This window comes from Takifugu flavidus, chromosome 8 (assembly GCF_003711565.1).
Source record: "Takifugu flavidus isolate HTHZ2018 chromosome 8, ASM371156v2, whole genome shotgun sequence".
Lineage (NCBI taxonomy): Eukaryota > Metazoa > Chordata > Actinopteri > Tetraodontiformes > Tetraodontidae > Takifugu > Takifugu flavidus.
Genome location: NC_079527.1, coordinates 11,204,409 through 11,223,506, shown reverse-complemented (window position 1 = coordinate 11,223,506; position 19,098 = coordinate 11,204,409). Strand labels below are relative to the sequence as shown.

At 44.6% G+C, this 19,098-nt stretch overlaps 1 protein-coding gene across 3 annotated transcripts; it reads left to right on the top strand.

Moving 5' to 3' along the window:
- The first annotated feature begins 875 nt into the window (after positions 1-875).
- Positions 876-18,661, top strand: slc12a5b (solute carrier family 12 member 5b). Of its 3 annotated transcripts, none has more exons than XM_057040853.1 (26): positions 876-1,180; positions 9,465-9,568; positions 10,232-10,372; positions 11,325-11,471; positions 11,673-11,727; positions 11,802-11,932; positions 12,070-12,317; positions 12,398-12,609; positions 12,682-12,849; positions 12,983-13,081; positions 13,179-13,236; positions 13,422-13,596; positions 13,683-13,801; positions 13,884-13,982; positions 14,087-14,206; positions 14,705-14,809; positions 14,887-15,055; positions 15,179-15,374; positions 16,091-16,260; positions 16,434-16,565; positions 16,651-16,758; positions 16,851-16,958; positions 17,198-17,334; positions 17,419-17,433; positions 17,529-17,662; positions 17,863-18,661. In XM_057040853.1, exons 1-26 carry the CDS (start codon positions 1,126-1,128, stop codon positions 17,952-17,954), a joined length of 3,297 nt encoding a protein of 1,098 aa, XP_056896833.1. In that variant the 5' UTR covers positions 876-1,125; the 3' UTR covers positions 17,955-18,661. The 3 variants fall into 3 exon arrangements, with proteins under 3 accessions (XP_056896833.1, XP_056896830.1, XP_056896832.1); XM_057040850.1 differs by having other exon boundaries at positions 17,171-17,334; XM_057040852.1 differs by lacking the exon at positions 17,419-17,433 and having other exon boundaries at positions 17,171-17,334.
- Positions 18,662-19,098: the final 437 nt, after the last annotated feature.

Below are 19,098 nucleotides of genomic sequence, written 5' to 3'. Positions count from 1 at the left end.
ACCGACTAAAATGACAACATCCCAATCCCTGATGTTTACCGATTCGACACAACAGAGTGACCCGACTGAACATGATACAATCTGTATGTGGTGCCAGGAACTGAGGATAAAGTCTGTGAACATCTGCCAAATCTCAGAGATCATCTAACCAGAGACAGACACACAGTTCAGAGTCACATAATGTGGAGCACACAAATACTAATGGCTTGAAAAAGCTTCCCCCTCCATCCTCTATTAAGTGCTACTTGTGTTTTTGGCCAGGCTTTCTCTGTCACCGGGCAGGTGGTGCGGTGGATTAGCGAGGCCCCTGTATATTTTGTGTTGGATGATACAAACGCTGTAGAAAAGCACATTTTATCAGGTCCCTCCTGCTGAATATGTCACAATTTAAAGGTTGGATTTGAAAGTGCACCGAAACTGGAACACTATGAGCGGATGAAGCCCTAAATGACAACATAAGGGGTCTAGGTGAGAAGTTCTGGTATTCATCATCCTCCTTCTGGATGATAACAGACAACCGTAATGAACGAGCGGTCCATTTAAACAGTTACACAAGTGCAGCCTGCAGCCTTTCTGCTGATAATGGACCAAAATCTGAAGCCGGGATGGAGGCAACTAACAAAAGGATGAATGGCATCGCATCATCCGTCTCAAAAGGACATCAAAAGGGGCGGCTTAATCTCAGGAGGCAGCGCTCAGTCATCTGACCTGCGGTCCCCCTTGACTCCAATCCGTCCGTCTCTCATGATGACGTGGACGATGATAGATGTGCGTGAGGAGCGAGGGGAGGGGGGGTGGGGGGATTATGCCTTCTGAATACATGATGAATGTAGTCATCTGGCTTAAACTGACTGAGGGGGACAAGTGGTACATGGAGAGCAAGGGCGTGCATGTGCGAGGCGAAGAGCGCCATCGTCATCTCTCAGTCTCATCGCCCTCTTGAAGAGAGACAACCCTGGAAAGACAACCAGAGGGGAGGGGGGGCAAACTTTGATTCATCAGCCGCTCCAAACACTGAGGTCGCATCGGAGGAGTAGGAGGAGGAGGGGGGACAAGAGAAAGCATCTTCTCCCAGACTCCAGCTACCTCTGAGTGGTCTCCAGGCAACGGAGAGGAGGAGAGAGGATGCTGAGCAACATGACTGACTGCGAGGAAGGAGAGGGGGGACCTAACAGCCAGGGTGAGCAAAGAAACCTCCCCCAAGCACAAAGGGGATGTGTGTGTGTGTGTGTGTGTTGTGTGTGTGTGTGTGTTGTGTGTGTGTGTGTGTGTGTGTGTGCACGTGTGTGTGTGCGTGTGTGTGTGTGTGTGTGTGTGTGTGTTGTGTGTGTGTGTGTGTGCGTGTGTGCATCGGGGGAAAGTTTGGGAAAGAGAAAATGGTGTGACGGATTGATTGCAGAGTAAAAATGAGAAATGGGACTTAAATGGGGAACGGGAATGTGAGCAACAACGCCGACTTTTCCTCCCGACAGAATCCCAATTAGACAGTTAAACCCTCAGCCCACGATCAAAGCGAAGCACCCACAGAGATTCTTTCTGTGGTAGATTTGACCTCAGCACCAATCAGCAGGCAGGGCGTCGGCTGGTTCGAGGGGCTGTTGTGCAAACGTCCCGTCGAAGGATCCATGTGGAAATCCGCATGTGCAGCGAATATGTTCAAAAAAGTTTTATCGACTGGAGGGTTTTATCTTTTATCTGCTGCACTGAAGCGAATTTGCCAAAAAAGCTGTTGCAAAAGGACCGTAAGGCCGCTAGATATTAGGGGGAATTTCAGCCTGCACTAACACGCTCTGACATTTATCTCCCATAACCGTCTTCAGATCGAAGCGTTCCTAAATGTCTGTTGGGAAGAATCCACAGTTTTCCTTCTACCTGATGATGCATGTAAACATCTGCACTCGCTGATTGACGGTGCATTACTCAGATTGTTAAGACCTTAAAATCATCCGCTTATAATTATGTGGAGCACAAACTAGAATGAAAAATGATCGTTCTCAAGCAAAATAAACTTCAGATCACAACTGATTTTTCCTGTCTGTCCTAAATTCAGATGTGAGAAAGTTCTGTTTGTCCAGAAGATGTTTGATTACTATCAGTCATTTAAATTTCATTTTAAAAGAAGGAAATGGATACCAGACAGAAAGATGGTGCCGATTTTTCTTCAGTGAGGACTTCTCACCTGGAACACCAGCCAAAAAGTTTCCGATTTCCAAATTCGCTTTCTAGTCATGTGGCGGGATTTCTGAACGAGGCTGACACCACTTTTACAAGTTGATGCCGTTCTGAATCAAATTAACATCCAATTAAAACAAAATCATGAAATCGGGAAAAATCCCGGCTATGATAACTTTTTGGCACCCATTTGACACCAGTGAGAAGTGAAGAAATAGCCCCTCCATCATCCTCACAGTCTCAGAATTGTGTCCATATGACCCTGGGCGTCATTAAAAAGTATAAACCTTTACTCCAAAGTTCTTGGATTTGTGATGTTTCTGACATCTGGTTCCTAAATGCAGTTTTGGAATACAGTCGACTACTAAATTATCAGAGTGAAACCGGCCAATATATAAAGAGGAAGGACTGGACAATAATGTTTAATATAAAAGGATAGAGGGCACCCTGCGTGTCAGGAGTCGGGTACGCCACCTGGTGGTAGGAAGAAGTAAAATCACAGCAGCCTCAGGTCAATGAGCCACTGTCGGAATCGCGAAACTTTCGCTTTAACCGGCAACACCCTGTACGAGTTTGAGCTCTAGTTTGGGTTTGGCCCTGGCGTTGTCAGTTGTCCTCCATTTATTTATTTTTCTATTCAATTTACATTTGATCACGCAAGTTTATGTGAGCTTTCATTTACAAACTGCAGGAGTGTAGCAAGATAATGCCTAAGGATTGGGAGAAATCAACTTAAAACATCCTCCTGTCCTTGGCTCTAAAATCCAAATTTTAAAAAATCTTCCAGTCTCTTGCCAGCCTGGGCTTCATGACGGGCGTAGCTGCATGCCACATTTTCATGACAATAAATCCATCTTTCGTCCTCTGCTATGCTGCCAAATCTGTTTGACATAAAGGTCGACTTTTCATCAAATGTCAAATGAACTTTTTCCCCTCAGTTACAGTTAAATTACCAGCAGCTCAGGTTAACTCTCTAGTTCCAAAAGGGACTTTTACGACCTTTACGACTGCAGCTTCACATTAATGACTAATTAAAGTGAAACAAATGTTTACAATACTAAACACACCGAATATTAGTTGTAAATTATATTTAAATTTCTGCCCGTCACATATTCTGTAGTTATATGTTCTTATACTGTATATTCAACATTTGACTACAGTCTTATTATGCACGGAACATTGAAGATCGTTATTAATATCCCTCTGAGCTGTAAAAATAAATTGCGGAACACGGTAAACAGCCAAAGCTTTAAACATTTACCGCAGCTTTAAACATTTACCGCAGCTTTAAACATTTGCGGAGGGTTTATAACTCACAACCTTTATTTGGAGCAGCTGGTGTGTTCAAAGTTGGGTTTGGGCAGCTTTTATGACATCATGTTTGAGATGTCAGAGGACAGATGTGGATATTACCTCTGGATGTATGGAATCAATAATCCGATGAAGTAACTTCTTGGAGTGTTGCTCATTTCAGTGGTTTGTTCACACGTTTGCAGGTTTGCTGACGCTGGTCTTCGGCCTCCTCATATTGATCAGTCAAGAAGTGATGGGGCAGATGGTATCTGCCCTCCTGGGGGCTGTTTCAATTTAAAGGGTGGTTAAATCTATGTCAGAGACATGACATACATATATTCTCTGCTGTTTTTATGGCTGGAAGCACCATATTCAAACAGGAGCACCGATATATTTTCTAGCCACAAAAACAACAGTTGATTTTGAGGCAGCAACACTTGTTTTGATGTTAAATAGTCCGTAATATTTCTATTTTTATGGGTCTTTTATAAATTTGTGCAGAACCCTGTGGGCAGAAATTTCTCCTGAGAGAAAGCCAGGACATTTGGTATCACTTAGAGGGACTTGAGTGGACTGACAGCGACTTATGTAGTGGCCCCCAGTCATCTGGACATGATTTGCTTGTTGGTATACTGTATGAACTTGGACTGACTCCGGGACAACACAACCTCACATTGGTTCTATTCACTTAAAATAAACTGGTGATGGACTCATCACATCAAGTTCTGTCTTCTTGATACATCGGTACAATATTCTGAACCAGGATGTGAGTTTTCTTATGTATATATACACTGCATATTGTTTTACTTCCTGCTGCACACTGTTTACTTATTGCCTTGTAAATTCTGTTCATTTTAAACATCTCTTAATACAATTAGGAGCAATCATTTCAATAATTAGGAACAGTGCTGCTTATCTATGGCAGGATTTTGATATGTATTTCTCCTACTTAGTTTGGCTCAATATGTTTTAGAACAAAAGATCTGCTGTTGTCAGAGCTCATGTAACACCAACAACGTCTAGTATTATGGGTGTCTTATAAATCTTGCTCAGTGCTCGACATGAGAGCTGTGCATGTGAGCACTTGGAGCCACACTTATGATTCATGGGAAAAGAGTTGTTGCTGGTGCTCTGAACCATCCTCCTGCTCCTTATTAACTCTAAACCTGCATAGCTTATGTCCAGGGTCTCGTCTCCACACGTATGGTCAATTAGTTCCAAAACCGCCCCTCAGCCATCAAAGCAAAACCCACAAACCACATTTACAACTACGGTAATAATAAAAGGGTGACATAAATCTGCGCCATTTACACCGTGTGTAGACACATCACCCTTTCAGCAACCGGGTTAGCTTTCCTGTAGGTACACGATCAGCTTGTGATGGTCGTCCAGCTACTCTCTACTCTCTGTAGCTCTATCCAATTTATGTGATTGCTCGTGAGTTAATAATTTTCCACTGAAGAGGCTGATGGATGTATGAATGAAGGTCCAAATAATGCTGCTGGAAGTGTGAAATCAAGTGTGTCAGTAGAGTTAAACAGTGGGAGCTGCTGGAGGCTCCACTTGCTATATATTATATAATATAGCGTGATGTATGTCACCGCAGCCTGGCTGACAACTGTTTTTGCAGAGTCATTTCTTCCGTTTGTCTTTCATCCAGTCATATCATCCATCTTCATCAACACGTATAGTCCTCTGGTGTCATGCTTTATAAAGACTTCCTTTTGTTCCTTCACTGAACAACAGCTTGCTCCAAACATGAATCCATTCACAGAGTTGTCCCATAACTCTCCCACTATATTTAAACATGTTATGCTGTGGCCTCACACTAACATCAGGGCGGGAAAAAAGCTTTAGAAGAAAATTTGAGGACTCTATTTAGCAGTCACAGCCTCCCGACATCTTGAGTATGGTGCTACAAGCTTTGCAGGCCTGGATTTTGGGGTGTTCTGCCATTCTTGTCAGTGGACAGACATTCCCAGGTCTCTCCAGAGGTATCTAATTAAAACCAGGACTCTGGCTTGGTCTCTCAAGGACATTCAGAGTGGTTCCCAATCCACTCCTGTGCTGTGTTTAGCATCTTTGGAAGGTGGAACTTCCTTTGGATCAGGTTTTCATTAAATATATTATTGTAATTTTCTCAATTCATCTTTCCACAATCCCTGACCAGTCTTCAAGTCCAGCCCGCTGAAAAACACCCCCACAGCAGGATGTGGTTGCTTAGAATGAAGACCAAAAGGATCAATCAGAGGGTCTGATGGTCTGAGACCCAATTAGGGAGGTGTTATTTGTCCTTCATCAGGGAGAAGCTTCCATCTGGACAGTCTGCCATGGAGCTCAGACTGCAGTGATGGTGGACCTTCCTGAACTTTCTACCATGTGCACACAGGTTCTCTCGAGCTCAGCCCGAGTGACCAGCAGGTTCTTCGTGTCGCTCACGAAGTGTCTGCCTTAGGTCTCTCGATCAAGTCAGACAGAGTCCTGGCTAGTCCAATCTTCTTCCATAACAGAATGATGGAGGCCACTGTGCTCTTCAGAACCTTCAGTTCAGCAGAAATGTTCTATTTTAGCATTCCATGGTACCATGTCCTGATACAAACGTGTTTCTGAGTTCTGTTGGCTGTGAGACAGGCATATCTCCTTCTAAGTCATGTGTTTTATCTCTTAAGACTAAGATGAAGTGCCTCTGATACTTCTGTCAATACAATACAATATGCAATAATACAGTCAATGCATCCAGCAGATAAAGAACCTATAGTTGTTTTTCATGGGTTCTCACTGGGATAAATCATTTATGATAATGATCCAAACGCAGAGAAACAATAAATAACGTTAAGACCTCTCCGCTAAATTCTCCCATTGCAGCTGAAACCAAATAAGCCTTTCGCTTCGCAGTTCCAAGATAAATTGATGGAAAATTCCGATTGTACAGCTGAGGCATGAAAACAAAGTAAGTGGGTGGTCTAATAGGTCATTTAATGGATGTCAGGTTTCACCAGTGAGCGGTTTTCTCTCTGACAAGCAAGCGTGTTAGAATAACAAAAGCCTCTCTGGCAACGTTTTCGTCCTGAGTCTGTTGTAGCACGACAGTTTAAAGTGTTGCCAAGCCTCAAGGTCACAAGGTTGCAGTAACCTGTATATTTATGTCTCCCTTTCATGCTCTGACAGGTCAAATCAAACTCATTTGGATCTGCATCAGAGTTTTATGAGCTTGGCTCTTGGCTATTTCTTGTGTAATCCCACTATTGAAGAATGGGGTCATTAATAACCAAATTCTGACTCAGAGAACTTTAAAAGAGCGAGAATGTCTCCGGTAACAGAAGCTTGAGCACAGCTGTTTTTGTGGGACTTGATATATGGCTGTCACGGAAAGCAGCAGGTGTAGTTTAATCGAGTATTAAATGTAACTGCATTCCTTTCTGTCCAGTTCATGCTCATATGCCAGTTGGGTTTTTTTAAATTCAAAAGTTGATGCGTTTTTTGGCTAAAGACACCCCCACCCCTGCTGACAAGAATCTGCACGCAAGAAGAAAGGCAGGAAGCGAGGGAACATTCAGCGTGAGAAATGGAATGTTGAATAATGGCAGGCAAGATGGTTCCAAGGGTGCGTGTGTGCGGCTGGGGTTATTTTGTGAGGAAGCAGAATGGTGCCGTCCTCTCACATGCTGGAGGTAATTTCTGCTTTGCTCTGCTGCCTCCAGCAGCTGCTAGATAATCCCGCTGAGCCCTTGTTCTGTTAAGCTTTTAAAAGCCGGTATAAACTGTCCATTTTGTAATAGCCATGTCACATCAAGGGTACAGATCTGCACTTTTTCATCTGCAGGATGCAGAGTCGTGAGTCTGTCTGCAGCGTCACTGCAGCTATTGCAAAAATCTGGGTTCTTGTTTAACGCAGCTCCCTGTGTTTAAACTTTAGTTATGGTAGAGCGTGAGAGAAGTTGCTTTTCACTTTTAATAAAAAGCCAGTCCAATTTCCTTTCAGTTTGCCAAACTGCTGCAGGTGAATCACAGGATCTCCCAGTGGTGATGTCACATGCCCCGGTATCCAGGCCCCAGGGCCCCGTAATCAAATTAATCATTCATTGTTGTCACAAAAGCCTAACAAAAATAGTCACAAAAGTCAATTTTGGGAAAGTTTAGGAAGGCCTCAAACCTCACTTCTGTGGAGCTGTCAGGTCAGAATGTATCAATGGTTATGAAAATATCTGAAAGTGTGGAACAACAATGAATGGCAGGCTTGTGTGGCAAAGACTCCAAATCCAAATAAAGAATAAATCAATCCAAACGAATCCATGTGGACTTAATAACATTTCCAGAACTTCAGAATTGGTGCTTCTTGTGTTTTATACGGAGGAATTCTAAAAGCTCCTGGAGCAATAATGTGCTGTGAATGTGACGACTGTGGGTGATGTGACGCAGCCTGTCCTCATCTGACCCACTAACCGAAGACAGCCCAATCTTCCCCCCCTCACATATTTACAGGCCACCAGCAACAGTTGGTGGCTTTTCTCATGAAGTTCCCTGAACATTTGCACTTATTTTCTAGATTTTTTCTTTATTGGTGTCATGTCTTTAGATCCTTCTGCGTTGGATTTAGGGAAGTGCTGTTAACACCAATACAGAATTTATTCATTTAACTTTACGTCCAAACCACCAATTCCTTTATCTGCTGTCATCTGTCGGCCATATGAATCAGCCTGATTAAACTGTGTTGGGAAGTTTTTAAGAAGCGCCTCAGGCTGCGTTGCCCTCCACCGTGACTGAAATAACTATGTCTTGTTCCCGTAGGCCTCCCAGTGCTGTATAGTCGCCTGTTAAACATCCCTATGGTGTTGTATCCCAGGGCAACAGGTCAGCCGAACAATAAAAAAAAAAACAGAGGAAATGCTTGTCAGCCTTTAGTGGGTTGGATTCACTGTCTGGGCATTTTAGGGGAAAACCATTCAATGTTTCATGTGGTCTTGTTTTAAAAGGAGCACTTAAATTATACATCCAAGCATGGATAGAATATCTCTGCTGAGAAATGTTTTTATTATTTATTTATTAGTGTGATTGATGGAGTCTGAGGTTTGGGCGGAAATGTAGAGACAATTCATTTTGTAAGTTTTTTTCCCTTTTCTGGCCTGTCTCCTGGTATCTATCTACTAGTGTGATTTGTAATTACCGCTCCTTTTTACCTCTTCCATTCACAGCTCAGCAGCTAAGACCAAACTAGGTCGAAAGTGTGACTGATATTTACATTGTAGTGATTACAGACTCCTTCTGATTTGGCCCTACAGTCCTGTTGAAAAATCATCTGTCATGAGATTGGTTAACCCAGAATTGTGTTTTGGGGTTTTTTTTGTAGCAGGGTAGAGAGTAGACTTGGTGTTCCAGTATGTTGTAAGACTGTTGTAAAATGTAGCTTTTGTTTTGATGCTTCAGCTGCTCCACCTAAATCATCCACAATCATATATACAATAGTCAATAAGGTCATGTCCATGTCATTCAACAAATGCCAAGCCACCGCCTTAAACGCTGAGCAACAAACACGCACGCACACACACACACACATAAAGGCATGTTACTAAAACACGATCAAATTGCGTTTTTTTTTTTAAATTTCATCCTAAGCCCAGATCTGAAATAAGCTTTAAATGCAGATTAAAAAAAAAAAACTCTGGCTGGATGGCAGAATACTCAGGTGGTTGGCTTCAATATAATCCAGCAGCTAAAAGTGAAAACAGAAATATCTGTGCACAGTCTTGAGTGCCACAAAGTGCTCCTTGGCTGGCTCCATTGAAACAAATTTTCAGAACAACCCCCCCCCATACACACACACACACACACACTGCTGCCTTATTTTAACTGTGACTCACATCTTCAGCAGCTGGAGAAAAGCCCTTAACCTACAGTTATAACAGCACCACCAAATTGTGATATGACTACCAAATCATAATTAGTGAGGAATTTGGCAGAGATCTTGTCTCTGAATGCATCATGCTGTGTTTGTGTTTCAGGTGATGGAATCCCTAAAGAGAGCAGTCCCTTCATCAACAGCAGCACAGCCAGCGATGCAGAGAAGAGCCAGCAATACGATGGCAAAAACATGGCTCTGTTCGAGGTGAGACGAATGTGATAGGGAAATAATTCACCTGTGAGATTTCTGAGGACCTATGACCTCTATTGGAGCTCCCCAAAAACCAAACCACCTCATGATATAGTATTTAAGTCAGACTAGAGTCTGCTCACACTGCAGACCTTCATGCTCAATTCCTATTTATTGCTCAAATCCGATTTTCTTTGTGTAGCTGTTCAGATGTTTGAACGGGGCCTCTCTGCACACTGTGATGTGGACAGCTCATGTTCGCAAAGTGAATCGTATACTCAGGTGAACATTAGTGACATCACACACGGAATATTATATACAGAAGCAAACAGGGCGGCAGGAGTCGAAGCTACTCTCTATGGTTTTCCATATTTATCACCGTCCTGGTGACTCCCGTTCCTGTTTTGTTTGTTTTTTGAAATGCGACCTGGGTGTTCAGACAGCGGTGACGTTCAAGAAAGTCCACTACCGATCTGATCCATCAATTTGGAAGTGGCCTGAATCTGGTTTGAAAATGTCAGATTCAATGTGACTTGTGCTGAAAACAAAGCAGATTCGGGTCACTTTTGATGGCCTGCGGCTCAACTCTTCCCCATGGAGACGCGGAAGCATTTTCTACCTGTACTTTTTTATTGCTGTATTTGATGGTTTCTGTGTGATTCTGTGTGTCCTCGACAGGAGGAAATGGACACCAGTCCGATGGTATCGTCCCTGCTCAGCAGCCTGGCCAACTACTCCAACCTGCCGACGGGCAGCAAAGAGCACGAAGAGGCCGAGAACAGTGAGGAAGGCCCGCGACCGTCAAAAAAACCCGTGAAGGTCCGATCCCCTGAGTGCCATCAGTTCATTCGCACCCTGCGGGTTGTGAAACCAATGAGTTTGCGTAAGCGAGCTGGACCCTGTCGTCTGTCTGCGAGGGCTGGTATTAACAGGAGATCCGCCAGCGTCGGCCAGATAGGAAATGACCCGCGCTGTCACGAGCGTCACAATCACTGGGAGCAGCAACACAGGCAGAGGCAGAGACGGGTCACTTTTGTTTAGCAGGCAGCTAAAAAGTAACTTCTGAAAGTCTCAGGTTGACGCTAATATCCAGCGAACAAAGATCTGGACCGAACCAGATTATACACGAGGGTATAACTATAATTTAGTAGACACAGGTGAAACCCCTGAAAGAGGGAGGAAATATGAGATGCAAGAGGAAGAAACTGAAGTAAATCTTGACATTTCCAAGGAAAGGAACGTTTTTAACATCAAAAGTGGTTGTTGTGCCTGGATTTTCAGAGGATTGTAGGGGAATATTTCGAAAGAGGGCAAATATTGCACCAATTTCTTGCTTATTATTCTGATAATCGCTCGTGTTTATGTGCTATTTTCTTTGCTTTGATGGGTTTATCGTTTACTGATCTCCATCAGGGCTGAATTATCATTTAACTCTGGTATGGATGGAAAATGTTTCCATCAACAAACACGCAAGCAGAAGTCACATTTTATCTTATAATTAATCACTAGGCTGATCTGAACAAAAATGTGACTCTAAATACAGTATGTAGGATGCAATTTTGACCATGATCCACTGGCGTTATCTTCAGCTTCTCCCTGAGCTCGTCTGGGGATCTTTGGCATTTTGGCAGTTTTAAAATCATTCCCTCTTAATCAAAGAGTTGGAGGTGACCACATTTGAAAAGAAAAAAACAACCCAGTGCTTTTAAAAAAGAAAAAGTCCCATTTTGAATCTCTTCACGGTCTCAGATTTCATGGTTCTGATTCTCAGGCTCCGCAGCTGGGCACTCTGATGGGAGTCTACTTGCCGTGTATCCAGAACATTTTTGGGGTAATCCTCTTCCTTCGGATGACCTGGATGGTCGGTATTGGAGGCGTCTTCGGCTCCTTCATAATCGTCTTCATGTGTTGCTCCACAGTGAGTAAATCGGCTGCTGTCTGGAGCAGCCACAACCTACACGCTACCCCCAAACATGACCCGTTTAACGCAGCAAGGCTGGGACGGTTCATTAAAAGGACTGTAGCTAACGCCTCTCATAAATGCCCCAGGAAAACACTTACAAATGCAAACAGGAGTTAACTCTAACAGCCTTCAGACATGCTCTGCCGTTGCTTCCAGACGATGCTCACCGCCATCTCCATGAGCGCCATTGCAACAAACGGCGTGGTACCAGGTGAGAGGGTGGGCGGGGCAGGCGCGCGGGCGGGTGGCAGAGCTGTGCGCTGATTCTCGCTTTGTCGTCTGCAGCCGGAGGCTCATATTACATGATCTCTCGCTCCCTGGGGCCTGAGTTTGGCGGCGCTGTCGGGATCTGCTTCTACCTGGGCACCACCTTTGCGGGTGCCATGTACATCCTTGGCTGTATTGAGATCCTGCTGGTACGTAAGCGCCTCGTGCACTCAAGGCCAAAACAGTACCTGTGAGATATTTACCTCCGTCACTTCTCCCACTCATCTCCTCCCCCATCCTATTGCACCACATCCTCCATCTCTTTCCACCGCCTCCATTCCCTCAGATATATATCGTTCCTCAGGCGGCCATCTTCAAGATCGAGGGGCTGGAGGGTCCGGAGGCTGAGGCCGCTCTCCTCAACAACATGCGGGTGTACGGCACCATTGTCCTGAGCTTCATGGCGCTGGTGGTGTTTGTGGGGGTCAAATATGTGAACAAGCTGGCACTGGTCTTCCTAGCATGCGTCATCCTCTCCATAGTGGCTGTTTATGCCGGCGTCATCAAAACCGCTGTCGACCCTCCTGTTTTCCCGTAAGTGACCTGTGACCTGCTCTCTGATGCGTAGTCTGGTCCGCTGGCGGCAGTAACACATCTGTGGGCAACCTTTGCAGCGTTTGCATCCTGGGAAATCGAACACTCGTTTCAAAAGGGTACGACATCTGCGCTAAGGTCGTGGATATTGACAACGAAACCGTCACGACCAAACTGTGGAGGTCGTTCTGCGACTCCGAGTACCTCAACGCCACATGCGATGAGTACTTTAATAACAACAATGTCACAGAGATACAGGGGATCCCGGGGGTCACCAGTGGTATCCTGGCAGGTAAGAGATACCTTAAAGGGTCAAAGGGTCAGCAGCCAAGCAGGATAGACCTGACGGCTGCCTGTCTTGTAGAGAACTTGTTTGGTAAATACCTGGAAAAAGGGGCTATCCTGGAGAAGCGTGGGCTTCCATCAGACGTGGATCCTGACGGTCCAACTACCAACTCAAACCGTTACGTCCTGGCTGACATCACCAGCTTCTTCACCCTGCTGGTTGGGATATACTTCCCATCTGTCACAGGTAAAGCAGTGGGACAGCAAGACGACGTTGGACGCTGCTGCCTTGGCGTTTATCTGTCACCTTAAAGCATGAGATGAGTTGAAAGTGCCAATTTAATAAATCTGACCTCGAACAACACTGTTCCTGCCCACAGGTATCATGGCGGGCTCAAACCGCTCTGGAGACCTGCGCGACGCCCAAAAGTCGATCCCCATTGGCACAATTGCAGCCATCACGACCACCTCTACTGTGTGTATCCTTTCTTACCCAACGCTGTGGAAATATGCCAATAAGATGGCTGATGATTTAAACCATTTCCTGCGATGCGTTCCCTGACGTCCTTTACACAGACATGTCTTGTGTGGTTCTGTTCGGCGCCTGTATCGAGGGAGTCGTGCTGAGAGACAAGTGAGTCAAATTCATATGTAAAAATCTGCTGCTTGTTAGCATTTAGCTTAATTTTTTAATGAGGTAATTGAATCAACCCTCACCTGGGAGTGTTACTTTAATAGAATTATTTAGTTAAATTAAATTTCCTGTCTAATGCACTGGATGGTGTTGATAAAAGCTCCCTGCTCTGCCTGTCCTCACAGATTTGGTGAAGGAGTTAATGGTAACCTGGTGATCGGGACCCTCGCATGGCCATCCCCATGGGTAATTGTCTTCGGCTCCTTCTTTTCCACATGTGGGGCAGGACTCCAGAGTCTGACCGGAGCTCCGCGCCTCCTTCAGGCCATTTCTCGAGACGGCATCATCCCGTTTCTTAGAGTGAGACGCACACATTTGAACACACATCTGTCCCAAGAGCAGTAAATACAGATTTTGTGTTTGTTTATTTTTCCGTGATGCTACAGGTGTTTGGGCATGGCAAAGCTAACGGGGAGCCCACCTGGGCCCTGCTGCTGACAGCCGGCATTTGTGAGATTGGCATCATCATTGCCTCCCTGGACGCCGTCGCACCCATACTCTCCATGTAAGCACCCTGTCATTTAGCCACTGCTACGAGGATGTCAGCTTCCTTATGTCTGTTTCGTCCACTTCTCTCTCTTTCTTAGGTTTTTCTTAATGTGCTACATGTTTGTCAATCTGGCCTGCGCTCTGCAAACGTTGCTCAGGACACCAAACTGGAGGCCCCGCTTTAAATTCTACCACTGGTAGGACATGAAAATGAACATACATAATGGGGAACATTTGCTGTAAGATTAAGGTAGCAGAAACTGTCCTTTGGTTCAAACATGTGACTTTGTGTCCCCTTCAGGGCTTTGTCTTTCCTGGGTATGAGCCTGTGCCTGTCGCTCATGTTCATCTGCTCCTGGTACTACGCCATCGTCGCCATGGGCATCGCAACCTGCATCTACAAATACATTGAGTTCTGTGGGTGAGTAACCATCACGATTCGGCACGCACAGGACATCGAGGCTGAGTATCCTCCTGATGGGCGAGGCTCTCAGTAGAATTCCTTGTCTGTGTTCCAGACAAAAACAGGGGAAATATTTTAGGGATCATATTTTAGTGCATATAGAAATATGAACACGTGAGGTCCCTGAAGAAGGTTACCAAAACAACTTGGTTGCCCTCTAGTGGTATGACGCGTTAATGTGCAGGTGTAAATGCTGCCTATCAGATTATCACAAATTACACTAAAAAGTGAAGTGTTGAAGCCAAATTAAAGACTTGAATATTGATTAATGAATACAAATCAACTTTGGAGTAATGCTAGATGACTGTATTATATTTAATATTATATATAATCAATGCAAGCTCCTCTCTGTTTATGTCAGAGGTTCCAGGTGGTGAAACTCCTTGTGAGGGTTTAGAGACGCTACTAACTGAAAGCAGACATTCATTGCCTTCTTCTCAATCCGATGTGTCACAGAGCTGAGAAAGAGTGGGGTGATGGGATACGAGGCATCTCCCTCAGTGCCGCACGCTTCGCTCTCATGAGGCTGGAGGAGGGGCCACCACACACCAAGAACTGGCGGTCAGGCCCCAACTTTGAACCACAGCTTGGATCTAAGTGACTGTATCATGATGAATTTGTATTTTCTTCTTCGCCAGGCCTCAGATCCTGGTTTTGGTGAGCGTTGACACAGAGCAGAACGTGGAACAGCCTCGCCTGCTCTCTCTGACCAACCAGCTGAAAGCAGGGAAGGGTCTGACTATCGTTGGGACCTCAGTGCAGGGAACGTTCCTGGACAGCTACACTGAGGCTCAGAGGGCAGATCAGGTCAGCAGTGTTGTCCAGGGACGCACATGTTTGCACACGGGATTAATGAGAAAGCTAAGCTATTTCCAGCTAATACTTGAACAGGTCCGTCATCTTCTCATCTTCCTCTCTGCTTATTTGCAGACTTTGCGTAAACTGATGGAGGCAGAGAAGGTGAAAGGCTTCCCTCAGGTGGTGGTCTCATCTAATCTGAGGGATGGGACGTCCCATCTGATTCAGGCTGGAGGCCTGGGGGGTCTGAAGCACAACACTGTGATGGTCAGTTGGCCACATAAATGGAGACAACCAGAATACCACCAACAGTTCCGGAATTTCATTGGTAAGGCTTCATTGCATGTGTATAACAGTAGTGATCATATCATTGAATGTCATTTCATTTGGGCTTGTCGACAGAGATACAGACACAGAGTTTATATCAATATCCTTCCTCTGGGTAAATGCAAACACAGTGCAGAAGTTAGGATGTACTACGAAAAGCTTTTAACTGCAAACTACCTCAGGGGTCAGGCTGACTGATGGAAATAAAACCTAAGCACATCAGCATATAAATTATAGTTTAGGCACGTTAGAAATAATGATCAACATTCCAAAATTGAGGTCACACATTTAAAAATCCATTGGAGAAGCATTTGCGTGTGAATGAGGGACCTAAACTGGCAGAAGAAACACCAATAAACCGGAAGGCAGAAACAGGTAAGAAACTAATACAGAACAAGGAGAGTTTAGAAACTTTAATGTACAGGTGTAAACATCCAATATGGAAATTAGTTAATTTCCACATTAGGAAATGACTTAAACAAGGGCAACAAATGAAACAAAAGCGGAGCAGCTGGGTGGGAATAATCGTAAACATCAGTGTCACAATTCGGGGGAAAAGAGAAGCCGAGGCACAAATTCAAAGCAGAATTCCAGTGCTGAGAACCAAATACCAAATAGGAAACAGAATATAAAAATAATAAAAGAAGAGAAGCTTAGCTTACCCTGGCTTAACGTAGCTTAGCTCTAAATAATGGATTTCCTTCTGACCCTCTGCAGAGGTGGTGAGAGAGACCACCGTTGCCAGTATGGCCTTGCTGGTTCCTAAGAACATCTCCAGTTACCCGTCTAATGGAGAACGCTTCACCGAGGGCCACATAGATGTGTGGTGGATCGTCCATGATGGAGGCATGTTGATGCTTCTGCCATTCCTGCTTCGACAGCATAAGGTCAGAAAGTAGACGGCGTAAGAAGTTCGAGCCTGCTTCCATCTGAAATCATGAACTATGAAGCTCTACTTCAATGATCTGGCAGCTACATGCCCAAAATCAGCAGCGCTGATTGCAGCACCCTATGGGGTTGTTAGCATATCCCTCTACTGATGACGAAATGTCAATTTCAGGTGTGGAGGAAGTGCAAGATGCGCATTTTCACTGTCGCTCAAATGGACGACAACAGCATCCAGATGAAGAAGGACCTGATTACCTTCCTCTATCACCTGCGCATCGATGCGCAGGTGGAGGTGGTGGAGATGGTGAGATGGAGCTGGTGTGTCTGCTTTTAAATGCCAACCTTATTCCTCTTTCTGCCGCCTGACGTATACAAACGTGACCTTGCAGCACGACACAGACATCTCAGCCTACACCTATGAGAAGACGCTGGTGATGGAAGAGAGATCTCAGATGCTCAAGCAGATGCACCTGACCAAGAATGAGATGGAGCGGGAGGTAAAACGCTCGCTAAAGCGATGATTTGTCATGTGCCTGTGCACTCCAAATACTGTATCAAATTCATGCCTGTTATTGGGACGTTCTCACAGATCCAGAGCATCACTGACTCATCTCGTGGGTCCATTCGACGTAAAAACACATCCGGGCTGCGTTCCCAGCAGAGTACGGTGGAAGGAGCAGAAAGACCAGATGACGAGGTAAAGATGCCATTTGGAGGTCATTTTTGTTGGACTTCTGTTCTGTCATCCTCCGCTCAGGTCTGTTTGACCGTAATGTAGATGTTTAGAGGATGTGACTGTCGGCTGCACGCTCAGTTCCCTCTGACCTCCTGATGTTTGGCTGGACTCACCCATTTTCTTTTCTCTCTTCCGCCCTGTCATGCTGTCACGTCGCGGTGTCCCTCTCTCAGTCTGTGGCTGTCTCCGACCCAAAACAGGTGCAGCTGATCCAAAGTAAGAACGCCTCGTCACCGACCAGCCCAACCGGACCCACCTCTCCCGCCTGGACAGACAAGGGTTCGGCCCCCGTATTGCTGAACCCAGAGGTCGGAAAAGACCTCTTCAACATGAAGCCGTGAGTGATCCCTCAGTTTTGCCTTACAGGCACAAATTTGCTTGCATTATTAACTTCAAGTGTTCCCCCAACATGCTGCTGCAGGGAATGGGAGAACCTGTGAGTGGAACTCCTTTTGCAACAGAACCAGTGCAACGTGAGCGGCTCATCTGTCTTTCTTAAAGGAACTTTTTCTTGTGTGTTTGTTGCGTTAGAAATCAGGTGGATGTGAGGCGCATGCACACAGCTGTACGACTCAACGAGGTCATCATAAAGAAGTCCAAGGAGGCCAAACTTGTCCTGCTCAACATGCCTGGACCACCCAGGAACCGTGTGGGCAATGAAAACTGTATCCTCTTCAGTATTTGATGAGCGCTTCTCATTCCATTTGGCCAAACTATGGGAAAGGGGCGTGGCTTATTCATTAGATATAGCTCACCACAAGGGGCATCTCAGAAAACCTTATTTGTCCGTATTGGAAGTTTTAATAAGAGTATTTACTTTAAAAAGGAATGGGGCAGCTTTTCCTTTACTGTGATTGCGTCTCAGACATGGCGTTCCTCGAGGTTCTGACTGAAGGTCTGAATCGGGTCCTCCTGGTGCGCGGAGGTGGACGTGAGGTCATCACCATCTACTCCTAAAGGGCTCTTAATAACACCTCCACAGACTCCTCCATCTGCTCTTTCCCATCTTATTTTCTCCTCAGTTCAAACGTCTAAATGTGTCCAAATTACGGCCAATGACATTTAAATCACATTTTTTTACTTCCCTTTTCTAAGATCACCTTCTGTCTTTTTCCTTGGTGTGCTCATTCCTTATAATTTATTCAGTATTTATGTTGTGACTGTTTATTCATTAATCTTTTTTTCTTGATCTCATGTCTTTCAACACAGCACCGCTGATGTTAGCCTTTAGCAGAAACATCCTTCAAAAAATCATTCTATCATTCAATGATATAAAGACTTTATTTCTCAATACTGTTGAGCTTAATCTATTTCCTAAATGATTTCAAATGTGTAGTGTTTAACACTGTTCTTTGGCCCAACATATCCTAAAAATTCCAATAAAACCCATTCATAAACTTTCGAGTTATTTTGCTACCAACCAATCAAATGCCTCCTTGGCCGAGGAGTTGGAAGTTGTTTTGTGTTATTCAGTTTTTCACAATGAGGCATTATGTCAGTGAGAGTCCTCACAAAGATTGAAGAATAAATTTGTATGCGTGTGTTCTGATACTAAATTGTCATTCACATTGTTTTATTCTTTTAAAATATCCTTCATAATGTGAGTTTATACTGCACATGTGTGATACATAAAAATGAAGTGGTTAAAAAAACCCAACAAGCTGCTTGTGGTCTCCCGAGGATTTATTGCATGATGTCTCATAAAATCATGAAAAATTAATGGTTGAAAGAAACCATTTTGTATGTCGCCTCAGTAAAATTTTAATAGAGACGCCTATCTGATACTTCTGATTTCCCCCTTAACTCCTCCAACACTCCAGCACATGGACTGTTGTCGCTCCAGTGTGTCCTGGTTCTGCCTGAGGTCTCCTTCCAGCTGGACATGGAACAACTCCACAAATTGGGAAGTTTGTGTTCTGGGTCAGGTCTATTGACCAACAAAAAGTGATTTAGGATTTAAAAAATAGCAAAACAAATAAGAAGTGAGCCTAGAAATCTTAGACTCAACACAATTCAGCTGATCAAAATCACAAACATTCCTGTTTACATGTCAAAATGGTGCTTCTGCTTAATCCACATGGCCTTCTGCTGTTAGAACATT